At 41.4% G+C, this 20,091-nt stretch overlaps 2 protein-coding genes across 7 annotated transcripts in view; both read left to right on the plus strand.

Annotated features, from left to right (window-relative positions):
• ppp1r9a (protein phosphatase 1, regulatory subunit 9A) overlaps positions 1-14,424 on the plus strand; it is a 51,482-nt gene extending 37,058 nt beyond the window's left edge. For 3 of the 6 annotated variants that reach the window (XM_080485094.1, XM_080485093.1, XM_080485095.1), the window contains exons 8-20: positions 1,861-1,914; positions 2,757-2,986; positions 3,612-3,708; positions 4,696-4,831; positions 6,992-7,071; positions 7,843-7,966; positions 8,120-8,180; positions 9,278-9,331; positions 9,508-9,556; positions 10,825-10,944; positions 11,290-11,313; positions 11,571-11,753; positions 12,262-14,424. In XM_080485094.1, coding sequence (XP_080341220.1) covers positions 1,861-1,914; positions 2,757-2,986; positions 3,612-3,708; positions 4,696-4,831; positions 6,992-7,071; positions 7,843-7,966; positions 8,120-8,180; positions 9,278-9,331; positions 9,508-9,556; positions 10,825-10,944; positions 11,290-11,313; positions 11,571-11,753; positions 12,262-12,429 — 1,380 coding nt within the window. In that variant the 3' untranslated portion in view covers positions 12,430-14,424. Of the gene's footprint in view, positions 1-1,860; positions 1,915-2,756; positions 2,987-3,611; positions 3,709-4,695; positions 4,832-6,991; positions 7,072-7,842; positions 7,967-8,119; positions 8,181-9,277; positions 9,332-9,507; positions 9,557-9,775; positions 9,821-10,824; positions 10,945-11,289; positions 11,314-11,570; positions 11,754-12,261 lie in introns of all 6 variants that reach the window. The other 3 variants (XM_080485097.1, XM_080485096.1, XM_080485092.1) reach the window with 2 other exon arrangements.
• Positions 14,425-15,021: 597 nt separating this feature from the next.
• Positions 15,022-19,668, plus strand: asb4 (ankyrin repeat and SOCS box containing 4). The gene is made up of 6 exons (XM_080484412.1): positions 15,022-15,404; positions 16,417-16,716; positions 16,810-17,052; positions 17,149-17,396; positions 17,512-17,625; positions 18,017-19,668. The coding sequence occupies exons 1-6, from the start codon at positions 15,101-15,103 to the stop codon at positions 18,206-18,208; spliced, it is 1,401 nt and encodes a 466-aa protein (XP_080340538.1). The 5' UTR covers positions 15,022-15,100; the 3' UTR covers positions 18,209-19,668.
• The last annotated feature ends 423 nt before the right edge of the window (positions 19,669-20,091 follow it).

Genomic DNA, 20,091 nt, shown 5'->3' on the forward strand with positions numbered 1-20,091 from the left:
GCAGTGCCATTTATCTACCGTATTTGTACTTAATTATAGTATTCGCTTTAATTCTTGTGTTTTCTGCACAATTTTAACAAATCAATTTGGAATTTTTCTTGACAACATTTTAAGAGAAAATACAAGATGTAAATGCAGAGCAAGGGTTTTCAACTAAGTTTAAATTGTATTAATGATGAATTCACACTTATTTTTCTGTAGGTTTGAACTTTTTCCAGTCTATTAAATGTACTTTTTCATAACGCAATGGTACCTCTTTATTACTCTTTATTAAAACATATGGAAGTCATTGGAGATGCTTTAATGATATCATTGTGCAGGTTCGGTCTGCTGGAGATTAAAGAGAGCTGCATGTGGTCCCTTCAATAATGACCAAGCAGTTTCCTAGTCGACATTATTCTCCTTGAAGAACATCATCTGTCGTTAAACTAGACACCGTGTGCACAATCCACAAAGCCTCATTTAACACCGTTATCATCCAGACACGTCCCGACTTCGGCCATTCTTTTATTTATCTCTCTTCACCTTCGCCAGACCAAACTGAAACTCACAGAGACTTTTGGAAGATCCCAGGATTCGTATGCAAAATATCATGAAACGGAATGATTTTCAATTTTTTTTTTACTGTGGTGGATCATTATTGTTTTGCCAAATTGACACATGTGCCAATGAAAATTAGAATAGAATTTAAAGTTTATTGTTTTGTCTGTGTTCTCTCCACTCAAAACGTTTGAATAAAATTGCTTCAAGCATTTTAAATTAAAATTTTCACACTTATATGATCAGATATAGAGACACTATAGTTTTGACTCTCATGACTACGATGCTGACATTATCAAGAATAATACAAAAATGCTGTAAATATTTCAGTTTATGTGTAAATATAATAAAACCATAAAACATCAACATATTTAATTTCAAGAAAAGTAAAGTACATTATACTGTTTTGGTTTTTTGATGCACCTGTATGTACAGGTAAGGTTTTCTTATAACTAACAATGGTCATTTCTTGTAGAATTATATAATAGCATTAACACCATAGTGTTTGAAAACCTTGGCTTTATTGCAAGTAACATTGTTGATTTTTAAACATTTACCCAATTAGTCTAACTCGTCATATTTGTAGATAACACATTTTATTATTGGACAGTAACACTCAAGATTATATAGGCAATATTATAGTGATACTTAAGCCCATTTCTCATTTATTTCAACTAGAAATGGTGAAATAAGTGTGAGTTTCATCAGGTTTATGCATTATTGCAATCAATGTGATTGTATATTTAGCATGATAATCTTGTCTGAGTTTACAGCCTTGAAGTTTACAAATATCTTCTGCAGTTTTTCTGATGTGCACATATTTTAGTGAGTGAAATGGTTGGATATAAAGGTGCTGGGCAGCAGTAGAGAGACAGACTTGAGGATATATCAATCTTTAATACATATATGAATATAAATACACTTCAAGTGTTGCGCATTCCCTTTTTGCTTGCAGCTCCCAGATCCTCCCATCTTTATTGCTTGGACGTCATTATTTAACTCTGCCTGCTCTTCATGCCGGCTCACTTTTAACATGTTACACTTCTTTTAGCGGTTTCAACACCGATTTGAGAAAAGTAGGGGGGGGTGTCTAGATTTTTACATAACAGTAAATTAGATGTACATTCTGGATGTCTTGGCTTTCCTCGCCTCTCCTCTGAGAGAGCATGTCCGGGCTGGAGGACTGGGTCGGCTGCCTCCGTCCATCACACTGTATCGACAGTGGAGAGAGCCTGTGCGGCCATGCATTTGATGATCTGACCGCCCTCTCTTTACTCTCCCGTGTTCTCTTTTTTCTCCCTCGCCTGTCCTCCCCAACAGCTCCAGATCAAACACACAGTGACCGAGGCCGAGATCCAGAAGCTCAAAAACAAGGTAAGAGATTAAAGCTGTCTGAGAGCGGAGGCTGCCTGCGAGCACAAAATTGCACAAGTTTTGTCAGAGTTCAGACAATTTGTAAATGGATGTTGGATTAGTGCTGGCACAGCACTGTGGCGGCGGGTCTAGCTGGGTGGTTCGTTTTGGAGTGATGCAAGATTAAGTAGAATTAATAGTGAACGGTTTCTGCTAAAAATGCTTTAAATGCATCATGCTTAGCCCAAGTGCAAGGAATGGTCACTCTTAATCTTGTGTAAAAAAAAAAAAAAAAAAGGTTTCATTTGAGTCGAATAAGTGTAAAAACGGCAGGTAGTGTTTCTATTTTATTTCACCGAATGCAACCTGATCGCGCAGATATGTGCATTCGTCTCACTTATACACGTGAAGTGTATAATTTGTACACTCTGTCAGAGGTACTGCCCTAATTTGATTAATTCCAAAATTAATGTTTCCAACTCCCTGTGATCAAATTGAATGGTGCCGAAAAAGCTGTTTTAAAAGTAATGATAGCTCCACTTTTATATGATGAATAAGAGGTGCAATTTGTGCTCCGAATAGATACTTTGCTCTAAAAAAAAAAAAAAAAAGACCTTTTGTACACAGTATTGACTACTGGCCCTGTGTGTTATTATCCCCAAATTGAAGCACTTTATTTTTTCAAATTGCTTTGGTTTAATAGCTTTGGTGTAGTTCATCCTCTACTGCTTTGATCTTATGGACAACCTATGTAATCTGGGAAAATATGACAGTTTTATTGTAAAACACAGTGTATTTTTCCCAAAATGAAAAGCAAGCAACTCTACTGCATTGTTTATTTAGTTGTTGTTGTCTCCTTTTAGTTGGCATCGGTGGAGAGGGAAAAGCAGCGCTGGGAGAAGGAGAAGACCCAGCTGAAGGCCAGCATCGAAGAGAACAAGGAGAGGATGCTGAAGCTCGAAAGCTACTGGATCGAGGCGCAGACCCTCTGCCACACCGTCAACGAACACCTGAAGGAGGCCCAGGCCCAGTACCAGGCTCTGGAGAAGAAATATAACAAAGCCAAGAAACTCATCAAAGACTTCCAGCAGAAGTGAGTCATTGGTCGACCTTCTTTCAGTCCCGGAGACAAAACCCAGTCATTGAGTTTCGGCGGCAGGTGAAGAGGCAGGAATTCCCTCATTATTACAGGAACACCTCAATGAGCACGTATAAGTCTTCTCTCATTCCAGCCGACTTTCCTCTCTAATGCAGTTCAGCGCTCCTGTTTTTCTGTGCTCTGATTCCTTTGGTCAGCCCCCATCACAACCTCTCAAGCTCTGCTCCTCTCAGACTCCCTCTAATTGGCTCTGCCCCTGCAGGCCAAATGAAAGCAAACTGATGAAACGAGCTCTCCGAGCTGATCTGTAGCTGAGGGTTGAGGAAACGGTCGGTGCATACAACCAAGGGCGAAGCAAGCATTGGAAAGTGGCTGCGTTTAGCATTCTCAGGGGCGGAGCCGTGCGCTTTTTTATGTGCGGATGCTCGCCGTGCGCCTAAGAGCCGGGGCGAGATGAGACGCACCGATATCCTCAAAACAGCTCTTATGGGCACAGCTGAGCGAGAGGCAGGCAGCATCACACAACATGCTCACACACTCTGTAAATGCATCCCGTGTCATCACACACACCCACTCAGCACATTAAAATCTCCCCCTCCCTCCCTCCTGTTCTTTCCAGAGAGGTGGAGTTCATCCAGAAGGAGGATGCGGAGAGGAGGCGGCTGGAGGAGGCTGAGAAAGCTCACCTGGCTGAGATCCAGGGACTGCAAGTCAGGGTAGCACGTCTTTTTTTTTTTTTTTTATCCTTTTCCTGTCCATCTCTCATCCCAGTTTTTCCTGCACAACATTAGCAGCTCATACTATGTCTGCAGCATTCTGCATTTAGGAGTAATATTTGAGCGGATAAGGCAGTTTCATAGGAACAATGTGAAGATATTGAATAAGGTGCACATGTTTAATTGATTTGTCAGTCATTTTTGCTATGTGAACTTCCTGCATTTTTTATTTTTATTTTTTTACTTATTAATTATAAAATATAAGAAATAAATTCTGAGATACTGCATTTTGGATTTTCATGACTTATAAACAATAAAACAAAATATGCTTGAAATATTTAAATTTTATGTGTAATAAATCTAAAATTTGGTTTAACTGTAATGGAAAAACTATCTTTTCCATTCTAGTACATTTCTTTGCCATGTACCTGAAATCAGTTAACACCATCATTTGTGCTTTTTTTTTTCTGCCATTTTTCCACAGTTTGTACTGGAACAGTATCCAGGTCATGCGATCCCGTCTGTTTTCAAGCTCACATTGATTTTCTGCCTTCCCCTGAAACATGACAGCTGCTATGTTGCCTACTATCTTGCTGCAACGTTTGATTTCCAGTCGGATGACAACGTTGCGTGTCTCTATTGGCTCAAATAAAAAGACTGAACGTCAGAAAGACAATGATGGCGCTGATGTTTTGTGCTTGAATCTCGGCCGTTTCTTTACAGCTGAACGGACACTGGGCCTGACTGTCCCTTACTATCCCTGTGCACACTGACTACTCATCTCTCTGAGTGAAAGAGTGAACTGCAGCGCATAACATGTATTGCTGTTGTCAAAACACTCCTGCACAAGGCTTAAATCAGTTTTAAAAAACGCAGTCACAACTCATTTCCTCGGAGCAGAATATAACTTCCGCTCTGTAAAAGTGGCTCTTTTGACAGGTGAACGCTCTCGGCTGTTTAAACATCGATCGGTTTCTCTTCCCACAGATTGCGACATTGGAGTCGGAGCTGATGCAGCTGATGAAGCAGAACGGCATCCAGGTCAACAACAACAACAGCAACAGTTCGGAGAGGTTCAGCGCTCAGGAGCAGAGTCCCAGCCGAGCGGCCGCACAGTGCAGAGGTCTGTGGACACCGGGCGAGGATTATTTAGTTCAGTTTGGTTTTCTGTACCACTCGGCACAAACGATTAAAGAAAAAAGCTCACGAATGAATAACTAATTGCTTGAAAGTCAAGATGTGAGAAGAAGTTGCAGTTTTACCGAGGGCCAGGTAGAGTTCTGCCTTTTTGCCGTCCCTGCTGGTGCCTTGGCAGTCGCGTCTCGCCGCCTTTACACTCCAGTTTTTGTCCGGATTAAACAAACGAGGCTCGGAGGTGCCGGGTGACAGAACCGGCTGAGCTGTTTCCATCTGTCCGTGTCCAGTTTTAGTGCGAAGCCTCCGAGTGTCAAAGTGTTGCTGAGAGAAGCGTGATAACAAGAAGATTACATCTCAACCTTCACGTATTTATGTCTGGAAATATGATCTCCCAGATGGAAACTAAATCAGAAAAAACATGTTTTGTGCGTCTTATGAAGTTTCACACTGTGATTGTTTGTTGCAAGTGGCCACTTTTACTTTATTTCCTGCAAGATACTTCACATTATTTGAAGCTTGCAGATCATCAATTGTCATGTTGAGCATTTTAATGAGGGTCGTATTCGTGGTGGGACTGTTGTTTGCATTACTTACATCGACAGATGGAAATACATGGCAAACATTGAAGTATTTATTTTTCAGATGATTTACTTTCGTCTCCTCCCCACATCTGAAACGTTGGCATTATCAAAGCTTGTTACTTGTTTAAACCCATTTGAGGACGAGTCCGAGTTACAGCGAAAGGTTCAAAGCATCTGATGGTAACAGTTGCATCATTTCATTTCGTTCATTAATTTATTTGAATGGGACAGTGCATATTGATGAACAGACACACAGCGCTGTAAATATGCTAGATTTAGCTCAGAGCTCATTTCCATCTGCAGTCCCACGGGGTAGAACCATACCACTAAACACAAACATACATAGTTACTATAATACATGTAAAACATACCACACTAAAGTTAACACATATTCCAATATTAGCCACACACTCCTCCCTCCCCCTCACACTCATTCACACTGACCTACTCCCGATTAAAAAAAGATGAAAATACAAAGATCCATGTCCCTGTGTACTAAAACACCTCCTCGTGGTCACAATGTTGCTGGCTGAGAAGAAATATTTTAAGTTGTCTCTTGAATGAGACATACGTGGTGCTTCCTCTGGTCACTGGTAGAGCGTTCCAGCTAGAACAAGCTCTGGAACTCTGAAACTGCACTTCACAGTCCCCCCTCACTGTGGATCGAGTACCCGTCTCACTGTTTTTTTTTTTTTTTAATGAATTCATTAATAACTGAATACTAAGACCTGCTATGTCCCATTTCAGGAAGCTCTTCCAAAGCTAAAGTTTCCAAAGGAAATTATAGTGTTTATTTAAAGTCCATCCAGGTTATCGCCCGTTCTTTTTTTGAGATTTTACCTTTGTCCTCTGCACCATACATTTCAGAAGCTGCTGACACACACACACACACACACACTGAAAGCATTTTATAATGCACATCACAAATCCTGCCGCTTTAACCTTCAGACACCCTCTCACCTCTGACTCCGGTTTCACTTTGGACCGCCGCTGACAAAAACAAACCACCTAATCTGTTTTGAGCACATCTGTCTGACTTTGTTCGCTATGAGTCGTTTAAGCCGCGCTTGGCTGTTATTTCAGTGGCTGTATCTGTCTGCATCGGAGGGAGCTCGGTGGAGACGAGTGAACAGAGTGATTGGATCGGCTCTGATGTGAACGCTGCAGCTCATTATGCAATATTAAAACAAAAGGGGGTTCAGGAACACAGCTGGAACTGGATGTAAAGGAAGAGGAGAGGATGTGGGAGAGGATTTAAAAAAAAAAAAAAAAAATGTACATGACTGTTTTCTCTGACAGCATTTCGATGAGGACCTGCGGAGTGAGAAGAAAAATAATAGCCTGCTTAATTTATGAAGTATAGGGGGAGATTTTAACAGCTTATCATTTATTCATTGAGGAATTAAGTGTGGGTGTCCACACTGAGCTCAGGCCAAAGCGGCTCAGAATGACAAAGGCAATAAGAAAAACTTGGGGATATACATGTTTTACACCGTTTTACTAAATCACGATTGTTTGTTTGTGTGTGTGTGTGTGTGTGTGTGTGGGTGTGTGCGTGTCTCTAGACCCGAGGGAATACTCACCCAGTAAAAAGAAGAACTCCCGAGGATTTGCACGAGACAGCATCAGCTCCACGGAGGGAGAGGTTTGTTTTGATACGCCCGTCCACTCGGTGTGAATCCCAGCCGTGACAGAAAAGGGCTTCCAGAATCTGGCCATGTCTACAGTACGAGTTGTAATGACTTTCTGTAGTGAACAATGTGAAATACCACGACCAAATCGACATTTACGATTCAATAGTTAATTAAACATTTGTTAAAATCTCAACCAAAGCTCCATTACTTCCATTATTAGCTACTCTTAACTCTTTAATTTATATGTCCTTCCTTGTCACCACAGTGTGTTTAATGAAAGTGTGTGAACCCCCCCCCCCCACACACACACACACACACACACACACACACACACACTGTCCATTCCACTTTATTCCTTTTAATGAATTAATTGCTGTGTGTCGCTCTGGTGCTCTAAATGAGTGATGCCGTCACAACTTATTGTCCCCCTCCCCATGTGATAATAACAGCCCCAGTCTTCTTCTGGATGAACGGCTCTCATCTGGCTAATGCCGTCGCTGAACTCGTTTAGAGCACGAATAAGTTCAGATCTGATTTAAAAATAAATAAATAAATAAAAAGCTGAAGAACTGGATCAGACATGGCAGGGACACTAAAACCAAGGAAAAGAGGGCGAAGGATTAGAAGTCGTAAAAGTATGTCAAGTGACTTCTGTCAGATTAGTCTGCAGCTCAGATCAGATATTTCATGGCTGTGCGCTGTCCCCCGTCTTCCTCTTCTCACTGCTATTCCTCTCAATATTTTCTGACCTCTCCTTACATAATGGTTCTGTCCCTCCTCAGGTCTCTGAAGGACAGGGCAGTCCTGCCCACAGTCGCTCTGGTTCAGTTCGTATCGGGGATGGAGGAGCGTCTGTCCTCAGGGGTCCCGGCAGTGCAGAGGCCTCGCCGAGAAGAACGCTGCACGGTGAGCACTGCACGGCCCTCATCACATCAGGCTTAAATAAATCTACAGATGATGATATCTTCTGATATGAAGACAAGAATAAATCTCACTATTTCTTTGCCATTTAAGCGCATCACTGTCTGTTAATGTAATCTGAGTATTGGATGTTCACAGGTTCTGCCAAGTCGAGCCCCTCGCACAGCCTGGACGAGCACAGGCGAGCTCTGGACCCCGGGTGAGAAGACGTCATATATCACGTTTTGGAAAATTGTTCTGGTCTGGGGAGAATGAGCTCGATTCTCAGTGTCATGTAGTGTAAACACTTTGAAATGAGGCCAGCTGAACGAGAAACTTTACTCAAAATTGTAAAGGGATTTCCTCTGGTCATAATCGGTTAAAGCAAAAAGCTCATGCTAATACTGATGAGCTATAAATGTCTTAACAGTAAATTCTTCAAAGTATTAGTGGTAATACTATGTAGCTGATCAGTACCATGTAAGTGGGAGATTTCTAACTGGACAATACTTACTTTGTTAGTGGATTGGAAGTGAAGCCCAGCAAAGCTTTTCAATACTTATTACATTTCCAAATGATTTTACTATTTTTATTTTATTACAGTAGAATTGTAAAAGTCTTGTCCATGATTGGACAGTTGGACTGCAGAAGTCCTGGAGACCACTGTAATGACCAGTGCGGGGGTATTTAACAGGCGGCTCTTCAGCCTCTCTGATGCGGCATCTAGTAGCTTTGACATTACAACTAAATTAACAGACTTTTAAAATTCATATTCAAATTTTCTGGCACTGCAGGCGATCTTTCAAAGCTACTATTATCTTTGAGTTTGACGTGATCACAAACATGCGCTTCACATCCTGCAGTGCCTTTTACTGCCTGCAGGTGATTCATGTCGGGCATCAAACTTCAGTCCCCAATAACCTAACCACGGGTAAAACCCAAAAAACTGAATTGTTGGCGTGAGTAAACAATAATCCTGCTTGACCAGAATGGCTCTTTTGATCATAAAGGTCAAAGTGCTATTTTTCTTCTGCTGGTAGTTTTTAAGTTGTCTAAATTATACACAATGTCTGAGTTATGAAAGTATGTGCAAAGATTTCATGTTTTATATTTAGACTTCTCTGTTTAGTTGAGAAGTTGAGTTACAGTTATTATATTTCCATATTTGTGTATTTCAAACCTCCGTCGTGCACTTTGAATTGAATTGAACTGAATGTCTTTGTTGTTATCATACAGTGTCGTCAGGATTGATTTTAAATGAAGAGAATGTTAAAAACAAAACCTCCGAAAACATTGTTTCACGCTCGTCTTATTCAGGTCCTCGCTCAGGAAAACCCAAGTGAAGGATCCCAGAGCCTCGCCTGGAAACAGGTAAAAATAAAAACAATGTGTTTTGAGGTGCCGTTTTTCTTTTTCGCTCCATCAAATAAAAACCAAACTGCTGGATGATGCTGGTGTACATCCTCTTGTCTTTCTCAACGATTGCAGATTTACAGACTGTGATTGTGAAGACTGTAATCTATTTCATCTCCTTCCTTTTCTTCCAGCTCCATAGAGCCCTCGGCAGAGGAAAGTCCCGACAAGCTCAAGGCCAAGGTACATGAAGTTTGGTAAATGATGCATTAGACAAGTTACGAGGCTCTTTACAGTCGAGGCATTAGAAGACACTTTGCTTGGTCCTCTGCAGAGGCGGTGTGCCAGACATATAGTCATGTTGTACTCAATATGGAATATGGACTGTAACACTGAATACTGTGTAATTGTGCCTTCTTTATCTACATTCTGCATGGTGCTGATGCATTGTGTTGTTTACAGACTTCACTCACATGGCCTCACTTCTTCTCCTATTCATATTACTTGGTATTGTATATCTTTATGTCTCGTTGTTTATATACGCATCATTCCACTGCAATGGAAATAAGTTGGTACATAAGGAGGTAAATTGGGTTTGTGTGGCGGGAAATTAACAATGAATAATTGAATTGTAATTGCATTAATTGCCAAATAAATGAATGAAGGTCTTACAATTGAGCAGCAAAACTATCCATTTAACAACCTTCGTTAAACATTTGTTTAAATATTCTTGCTTCCAGTTGTTTGTGTCTCATAAGGAATTTTGAAGCTATAATATCTTAAGACAATGAGATGAAGGTTGTTAACATGGCTGTTTGTTGCCGTGCATGAATTTGTATAACAACTGCTTTTAATCCTGTATGATATCAGACGTAGTCACTTTAGGATTAAAGAGGAGATTATATTTGATCCTGCATAAATTCAGCTGCTATTTCTTTCTCTCTACTACCTGCTCAGCTTTAGACTTCATCATGAAGTAAATCACTGCCGAAATGATGTGCGTTAATAGTTTTGTGGTTTTAGGGAAGGTTTTTAGCCCAGAAGCTGCAGCTCAGAGCTCGTGAGATTATTTTCACCTTTACCTCGAATAACAGTCTCCTTACAGCTGCCGTACCAGACAAATCTTTACATCTCTGTCTGAAAGTCGTCTGTTACACATTGTTATGCAATGTGTTCATGCTTTTCTTTTTCTCCCAGTCAAACACCTCATTTACATCAGCGCGCTGTATCTCCTCAGCCTTTTTATGTAGAACGAACCAGTGATCCTGACACGGCCAGAAGAAAATCCCTAATTTTTCAGATTCATTCCGTCCTGATCCAGACGTTTTAGTTAGCTTTAGTAATTCATCCTTGATTAAATTTGTCATATCAACATGCCATCATGCTTTTAATCAATAACACTTCACAGCAGCATCAATAGCAGGGAAGCACTTCAGCTAATCAACTAAAATCTCTCTCAAAGCCAGTTGGCTCTCACCTCGGGTCTGACGGGTGTGTTGTGGATTTCTTAGGGCCCCACTTTGAATGATGATCTGAGCGCCAGCAGCAGCAGTTCGGTGGAAATCAGTGGTCTGCTCAGCGAAGCCAAGCTGTCCGGACGCACGCACACCCCGATGCTCTCCTCAGACGAGGTACAGCCCAAGAATCTTTTCATCTATTTTTTTTTTTTTTTTGATAGTGATAGTTTAGGTTCCGCAGTATGTAAAACAAAACATCCCATTTGAAAATCTGGACTGAAATTGCCAGCTTTCAAAGTGAATATTTCACACCTTGTTGGTTCGTACGCGACGCTTTGAGCCCACGCAGATTCCAAATTACAGGATGTCATGTTTTTTTTCTAGCTGCAAACAGAAATCGATGCACTCTTGTTTGCCGTCATTGTTTCTGAAATGTACACGCTTTGCTCTGGAGGAAGTCGTTTCATTCCTGCTCTGTTAACAAACCAGTCGTGTTTCTTTTGCTTTCTCTGCTGCAAGAGCCTGGATATGATAGACGACGAGGTGAGACTCTGAAAAGCCCTTTGTGCATGAACCACGTGTCTGTGTCTCATCGCCGAAACTCACTTGTGAAGGAGGATCCTTTTATCATGCATGTTCAAGAGCATACTAGATGTCGGCTTCGCCGAAGCTGTCGAAGTGCATTTCATTCAAGCTCACCAAGAATCCAGTGTTTTGTTGGACGTGTGGCAGCAGCAGTCGGTCAGCAGCTTCTTCCCCTCGCTGACGTTTTTTTCCTTGTCGTTGTGACACATGGACAGATCTTGGATGAGGCGCAGTTTTCGAAGCAGCATCAGTGGCAGAACTGCAGCGTGACCGAGTGGAGCCCCCCACAGGTGGCCCGCTGGCTCATGGGCCTCAACTTAGAACACCACATCCCAGAATTCACTGCCAAAAATGTAGACGGAGAGCAGCTGCTTCAGCTGGACAGCACCGACCTCAAGGTAACGTCGTACCTGTCCACCTGCCATGTGTGTGTGTAAGATGCATATCCATTTAAAAAAACTATATATATTTTATATATAATTGTAATACAAATATCTCTAAATATCTAAAAGTGTTAAAGGTTAGGAATTTAATTTGCTGCGGAGTAGAGGTTTTCTAATATATTTTACAGGATGTTTTTGAATAAAGTCCTAAATACATATTAAACAAGTAGGCAAGACTAGAAAGAAGTTTAATTTTAATAATGTTGGGTTTGTTTTTGCTTTTCTCCTTTATAATGTATGAATTTATATCTAATACAAGGAAAAATGAAGGAAAATGTTGACATAGTAGTTTTATTTGTATTTCTTGTTTGTGTTGCTGTTTCATTGGAGGTCTTAAAAGTTTTTAAAGTTGGTTTTGAAAATGCCCAGATTCCTTAATAGTAATTATTTATGTACAGCAAAAACAAAACAATCTGTTGTGAAAGGTTGAGAAGACTGACGGTGCACATGGATTTGTTTGCAGGTTCTTGGAGTCACTTCATCCCAGGATCGCGCTCTGATCAAGAAAAAGATCAAAGACCTTAAAGTTCTGATGGAGAAAGCCCGAAGGAACCAAGAGAAAGTCGTGAAGCAGCGTGAGAAGCTACGAAAAAGAGAGCTGGAGCAGCAGCAGAAGGATGCGGCGGAGTGAAGTCATTACCTCCTGCTACACTGTAGCGCCACCCCAAGTAGCATCTTACGGAAGAGAACATCGGTAGGGCCCCATGAATACGCCCTGAGGGACGCCTGCTCAGTAGTTCAGCGGTGGAGCTCCACGCCCAACTCTTAGGTTGCCGAGTGACATTCTCACCAAGCAAACAAAACCAAAACGTGCAGTTGGATGACAGAAAAATGCCCGACATTTGCCTCATTTGACACCCATCCTGTTTTTAGCCATTCGAGAAGTGACCGAGTTCTATTTATTTTGCTGTTTATAGCTGTATGTTGGGTTTATTTATTCATATACAGATCAGGTCTGTATAGAGTTCATCTCGTGCTTTCCCTATATCATCAACAGAGCTGTCTGTTAGCCGCCGCGGCACCTGAAGAGATGCAGACCACCAACATGTACAGTGATAAATACTAAGACAAATATGTCTGACGTGCCATTTCGATAGATTTATGTACATCCTGTTCAGATACATAGATCAGAGGACACTATTGCTCTGAAGAGGCACACGCTGGTGGAATTTACAAGGAAATGCTTCTCTCCTGCCACTAGGTGTCGCCGTGCTGCTTACTACTACTGAAGAGGACAGCCCTGAACATTTGAATAGAAACTGAACTGAGAGCCAAGTTTCAGTGAAAGAAAGAAGCCCTCTCAGTTCCCGCAGGAACACTGGAAGTGCAAATACTGTAAATGTGGTTTACTCAGCGCTCCTCACATGATTAGACTTGTACCATACTGACGTAGTTCTCAAAGTATTAACGGAAAGAACATACATACTGAACTCAATGGACTTGTTCAACTGGAGATTTCAGGTACTGTGTAATCATTAAATTTGTAACTAACCTAACCTATTCCACAAAAACAAACAAACAAAAAAAAAAAGAAGTAAAAAACCCCTGATGACCTGAAGATTCCAGCTTATATGCATAATGTTGCTTTAACTCTGCTTGTATCCTGCTTTTGACCTCTTTTTATATTCTCTCTGTAACAAAGTAATAGCCCGCTGCTGCCTTTTGGAACTCTAGAGTAGGAGGATTTTATTTTCATTAAATTTTTTCTTCTGAACTCTTCCCGCTTCTGTGGGAGCATCAAACACATACAGCAGACTGAGTCATGAATTTCATTTTGGAAGCGATTCCTATTATTTCACATGTCAAACTGTACCGAACAGATCTCTCTGGAATATTTCCAGTAACGTTTAGGAATGCTGCCATATAGATGGTTTCTGTGACCGAAGAGAGACGCAGCGAGTGCAGGAGCTGCCTTGTAAAGATTACTGTATTCAATACCTATAGTTTAATGTTACACTGGGAGTTGCACCTGACGGATGCAACGAAATTCTAATTTTATTCCTGGAATCATTTGAGTTATGACTCGGAGCATTTGAATTTTACTTGTTAGATAATATTTTCTGATAAATGTTCTTTATGTAAACCGATTTTGTTTTGGGATCGTGAAGCTGACTGAGAGACATGTTACCTGTGTTCATTCCCAAGAATCATTCTGTAGATTTACGAGAAATAGAGAAACGTGATAGAAATGAAGGCATCGTTTCCTTTTGTCTTAAAATCCCTGCCTGGTGTTTTTGTTTACGACAATATTGATCAGGGTTGCAATGTCACAGATAGTAGGTAAAGTTATTATTTATTTATTCCTGTATTTAATGAAGCTTCTGACTATTGTTTATGATAACTTATACATAAGAGTATTATTAACAATTAATCATGATTTATTCAGGCTCATATAATTAATGCCTTTTTTTTTTTCTTTCTTTTTTTTGCCAAACCTTGATTGAGACTGTTTATTTAAAAAGTGATTTAAATTCAAGTGATTGTTATCGAAATGAAGGTTTTGGAGTTTGATCGTTCATAGACAGAAGAAAGCTGTTGTATTCTCCCATTGTGCTTGTGATCTGTCCTCAAACACAACCAGTGCTGCTCCAGTTCTCCTCCAATAAACTACTCATGATGTATTATGAAGTATTTTGTAACACTTCCTGTGAATAACCCCGGCAGACTGCTCTCTTTTCACTCTTTTTGTATGTATGGTGAATCATGGAGAGCAATATGGTGTAAGAATAATACTGAAGCCTTGTTTTATATTGTGCAGAAAGCTGGAAGATCAGTGTATTGATGAGACCTGGAGGACACAAACGCAGAGGTTTCATATCAGAGGACAAAACGTAATTCCTGGAGACCGATAGCCACGCTTTAGGAGCCGTGCGTATCCTGTTCCTTCTTTGTCTTACGCTTTTATCGCACACTGGAAAGTTTGAACGGGCAGCTACTTGTCACACTGAATAAAATGTGCAGTCACTGTCCATAGTTTGGTTTTGATTCTCCTTTTAGATTTTTTAAAGCCTGTGCCCACTCTTTCATTTTGAATTTTTTTTATTTTTACCTTCATCATGTGCCCAGGATCAGAGTTTTTTTTTTTTTTTTCCAGTCACTGAACATATCAGTCCACCAACTGACCAAGAGTCAACAAGCTGAGGCCCTCCAGTCCCTCCCTCTAGCTCGTCTTTCTATTTTTACTTTTCCATAATTTCACGCCGGGGCTATTTTCTCCCTGCCACAACGTCCTCCATGTCACTTGTTGCACCTCTTCTTCTTCTACTTCACTTCCTCATACGACTTCTTCCGGGGGTCTTGAAATGGTGCTCGAGCGATACATCATCACAATATTTAGATTCGTCTCCAGTGTGCTTTGTGCTTTCTGGGCAATATTTAAGCCAGAGCCAGCTGGTTTGGCAGCACGAGACATTTCTCTTGGGGATTTAATGGAGGAGTTGACCCCCACAAAGCAGGCTGCCAAGCAGCTGAAGGATCAGTTCCTGGAGGCCCTGCGCACCAACAAGGCACAGGAGGTCCTGCGGATTCTGCACACTGGCAAAATAGACATTGACGCAGTGCTGGAAGTGGACGACCCAAGCATGGTTCTTGCCTCATATAAACAAGGTGAGGGGTTGAATTCTTATTTTCTGGTTTGTGCATGCTTTAGTTACATTTCTCACTTCATTCCTGTGAATAAAGTCACAATCCAATTGATTCAATTATTCTAAATATGGCTTATTAAACTAGTGTAACGTTGGGAATTGTGTCAGTGTCACTAGGTTTATGTACACACGATCCAACAAGGTATCTTCACATGACAGTGGTGTGGTGGTTAGTTCTCTCACCTCACATGAGAATATATCCGGTTCAACTCCAAAGTCTCTCTGTGTGGATTGCATGTTCTTCATGTGCATACATGGGTCTTTTGTAGGAACATTGGTCTCCTCCAAAAAGTCCAAAAGCATATGTTTGAGATTTATTGATCAGATGGGATCGAATCCAACATCTACGAACCCTGAGTTGGATGACAAATTCTAGAATATACATGCACATTTATTATTATTTTCAAAGGAAATGCATCATGCAAAGCAAAAGACTGAAACACAGTTTGTGTAGTCAGGATTCATTTAAAGCTGAAATGTCACGGGTGGTCATTATTTCCTCAAATTGCAAAAAAATTCTACATAGAATTATTTGCACAACTATTTCTTCCTGAGCCTCTTGGCTGATAAAGAGTTAACTGTAAAAATAATTTGGGACGGTTGATAATTAGGTTGACCACTAGGTGGCGGTAAAGGCCAACACATGTAGTGCAGTAACTTGTACCTTTGGATGGATGGTGTTAAAAGATTGGACTCTACTGCAGAACTTGTGGTTGTAATTGATTGTCTGCAAAAGGACATTGAGAAATTATTAATGAAATTAAAAATTGTACACTTGATGCTGTCCACATGACAGCTTTACCTCTGTTTTAAAAGGGGTCTCCTTATTTTTCTTCAATAGCTGCTTTGCATAGACATGCAGGACCTAATTGTAATTCAAACTGCTTCTCTGCTGTGTTTAAAGGATGTAACATTTGTTGCTTTTCTTCCATTTAAAAAAAACCAAACCAAACCCTCCCATTTGTCTGCTTCAGGATATTGGCTTCCAGGCTACAAACTGGAGACATCCTGGGCAATGGGCATCCATGTATGTGTGATGTACAACGCTGTAGAGACGGCACTGGTGCTTCTTCAGATGGGTGCGGCCATCAACAAGATGCCCAACGGGAAGACGCCTCTGCATGTGGCCTGCGAGGTCTCCAACAGTGACTGTGTCGCTTTGCTTTTGGCTCACGGGGCGAAGATCAACAGCCTGTCACTGAGCGGACACACGCCGCTGCACTACTGCATAACCAGCGAGTCTGTGGACTGCGCCAAGCAGCTCATCCTCAAAGGTGAGAAGGCTGAGATTCGTGCAGACGTGACTACATGTGCTGTTTAAAGCCACTTAAACAATACAGTCATCTATTTTCTTTTTTTATATGAAGGTGCAAAAGTCAACATGGCAAGCCACAACAACGATGAGGTCACACCGTTGCACATAGCGGCCAGATTCGGCGTCCCTGAGCTGGCAGCTCTGTTTTTGGCCCATGGAGCGTCTGTGAATGCAGTTAACGCTCTGCAGGAGACTCCTCTGATGACTGCAGCCTTCTGGGCCTTCGACTCCAGAGAGCAACTCTACAGCGAGAATCATCATTTAGTCTGCCGCCTTCTGTTGGACCACATGGCAGGTTAGAGGTTCTGATCTAAAGCTTTCTTCTCTACTCCACTGAAAACACTTGTGATCGTTACTGAATGAGCAGTTGTGAGTTTGGCTTCTGCTGCAGATCCCAACCTCCAGGAAGAAGACTATAAGACGGCTCTTCACAAAGCTGCCTGGAACTGTGATCACGTTCTGATGCAGATGCTTCTGGAGGCCGGAGCCCATTCTCGAGCCATGGACATCAACGGCTGTGCTCCCATTCAGTATCTCCTCAAAGTGACGGATGTCAGGCCCATGGCCATACCCGAACTCTGCTATCAGCTGCTGCTGAACCATAATGCAGCTCGGATTTACCCACCACAGTTCCACAAGGTGGACTTGTGTGTAATTTGCATGTTTGGAAATGGTTCCATCCAGATGCTGACGGGTGAAGGTCCTGGCGGGATTTCTGTGCTGTAACATTGAGCCCCACATGTGTTTTGTGCAGGTGCTGCAGGCCTGTCACGACTTTCCCAGAGTTGTGGAAATCATGGTCAACTGTTACGAATGCTTGAAGCCTACGTCGAAGTGGAGAACTGCGATTCCTGACGACTGTTACAAGGTAGTTCAAAACTATACCCACTTTTATATAGGAAAAGAACGATATGCAAAATGGGGTTATTTGCTCAAAAAGAGATTTTCACCCTAATTAGTGATATAAAAACGTAGAAGTTAGTGAAGTAATCTTGGAACCACAGGTTTGTTGGTTTGAATCCCACTGCTAACGGGTCTATGTTGTCCTTTCTAGATTTTGAAATAACCAACAAGGTTGTGCTATGAGATCTAAGAGCATCTCTAACTTCAAAACATCTTCTGATATATAAATGGTGCTATGGAAAACATTTTATGGGATATTAGATGTTATTTTAGGGCTACTCTCACATCTTTCTCCTCCTGTGTTTTCTTCGTGTCACCAACTATAATCCACATTATCTTCTCTTGTGTCTCCTCAGCGACACGCAGACTTCTACGACTCGGTCTTTGCCATTTGCACCAACACTCCCCGCAGCCTGCTGCACCTCTCCAGATGTGCCATCAGATCAGGATTGGACCACCTCTGTCACAAAGGAGTGCCACAACTGCCTCTACCCTCCTCTTTGAAGAAATATGTATTATTGGAACCTGAGGGGATACTTTACCGATGAAAAGATGTGCTGTGAGGAGATATCTCTTTGGGTGTTTCACCTTCAGCAGAAGATGCTCTGGACACTAAAGTAATGGTGATTTCCTCCCTGCACAGTCTACGAAGCCTCATGCAGACGAGGCTCCAGACCTGCCTGGCAACCAGGCCTGAGTGCTCACTGTCAGACTCGTGTTCTTGTAGAACAAACACTTCATAAGACACTCCACCGCGAGTGCCTCTTTTTCCGGTGGACCTCATGCAGGGACAAGGTCTACATGAGTTGGCATCAGAAAATGCTATTAATGTTTGAAGATTTGTTGCTCAACTTCTTCACGATTACTATGAATCCAGATAATACCGACATTTTCTTGTCAACCTTTACCAGAAGAGAGAAAATAAACTGGCAACATTCCCATTTTCTGCCAACATTTAAATCTAACTGTTTCAGGCAACATTTAGATTGAAGCTACTTCTGTTTTCATTACTCAGATGAATGTATATTACCCACCCAGAGCCTGACAGTTACCATTCTCAAAGGGAAGTGTTTCAAACTCTTGAATTTGTAAAATACAGCATGTGTACCTGCATTGTCCTACGTAGAGTATGTGAGTGAGCGACCATATCAGTATTCACTGTGATAAAAATGTTTTACAGGAGGAATTGAAGGCTGGTTATGAACTTTACACCTATCCATAGGTCAAGCAGTGCAAAGATGAGTATGTTTGAAGTAGACTTTTATGTCCTCTGCCATATACTATGTTAACCGTACTTCAAGGTATCTAAGCACCTGGAGGGGGGTGGCCGTCATGCACGGCTTTTATTCATTGATTTTGTTTTGCCCTTCTGCTTTTAATAGAATTCAACCGCACATTTAACCCAGAGATTTTTAATCTGCATGTTAATCTGCACAATAATCTTGTGGCCTGGATTTTAGACTTTTTAAATCAACACAGGGGGTCAGAGTTAATGGGTGTTTATCTGACAAAACCTGGTCTTCCACATGGATGTGTGCTCTCAGCATTATTTAATCTACACACTAATATATGTCAGAGCAGTTCCACAGATCGGTTTATTCTTAAAATACGCTGATGACTCAGTGATTGTGAGCCCACTACAGGCAAATGAAAACCGTCACGGCCCTGTCGTCGTCGACGTTGTCAAATGGCGCAACATTTCTAAGACCAAAGACATGGCCGTTGATAGAAGAAATACCATTACACCTCAGTCTATTATAATAAGGGGACAAACCAGTGAGCCAGTGCAATCAAATAAGTATCTTTCTATTTAATTTTTTTTTATCTAAAGATATTTTGAACAGGTTTCTTATATTAGCATTTTAGTTGTTCTTTTAGTTATTTACTCACTTTTTAATCCTGTCATTGAGCCCGTAACGATCCATGTCGTTTGTACTGTCCTGTGTTTTGTGTGTGGTTTTTTTTTGTGGTCGAGAATAAAGAAGTCCAAGTTGTTCAGCTGGAGGCCGGCATGTGTGCGAGACGTTTTTGTGGCGAGAACATTGCCTGGATGACTAAACGGTCACGCTTGGCTGCCTAAGATCTTAAAATAAACCGGTAAGGGTCACGGTGTAACGCCTAAAAGTGACCTTGTTTATTTTTAATCATCTTTAGGAATAATCTTGAATATAAAATCTTCCTCCTGTAAAACAAGACAGAGTGAAAAAACAAAAACAAAAGAAAGCCCACAGAAGCACAATAGGGCAGGACATTATTGGACACGCTAATGACGCTGGGAAACAAAACAGGACGGCCTGTCTTTGGCCTCTGCTGGCGGCTGGCCATGAAAAGCCATTGGTCTGTTACGGTGACAGACAGAGCAAAGTTTCCTAAAACAAGCTGTGGAGAGAGGGAGGCAGCGGCAGATGAGGCTGTTTACGCCCTCGCAAGG

The sequence above is a fragment of the Lipophrys pholis genome, assembly GCF_963383615.2.
Source record: "Lipophrys pholis genome assembly, chromosome: 17".
NCBI classification, from domain to species: Eukaryota; Metazoa; Chordata; class Actinopteri; order Blenniiformes; family Blenniidae; genus Lipophrys; species Lipophrys pholis.

Excerpts from the sequence above, each read along its gene's own strand:
- asb4 (XM_080484412.1), top strand. The coding sequence starts at position 15,101 with ATGGTGCTCGAGCGATACATCATCACAATATTTAGATTCGTCTCCAGT. Across the intron at positions 15,405-16,416 it reads TCTTGCCTCATATAAACAAG|GATATTGGCTTCCAGGCTAC; the intron begins GTGAGGGGTTGA and ends TGTCTGCTTCAG. Across the intron at positions 16,717-16,809 it reads CAAGCAGCTCATCCTCAAAG|GTGCAAAAGTCAACATGGCA; the intron begins GTGAGAAGGCTG and ends TTTTATATGAAG.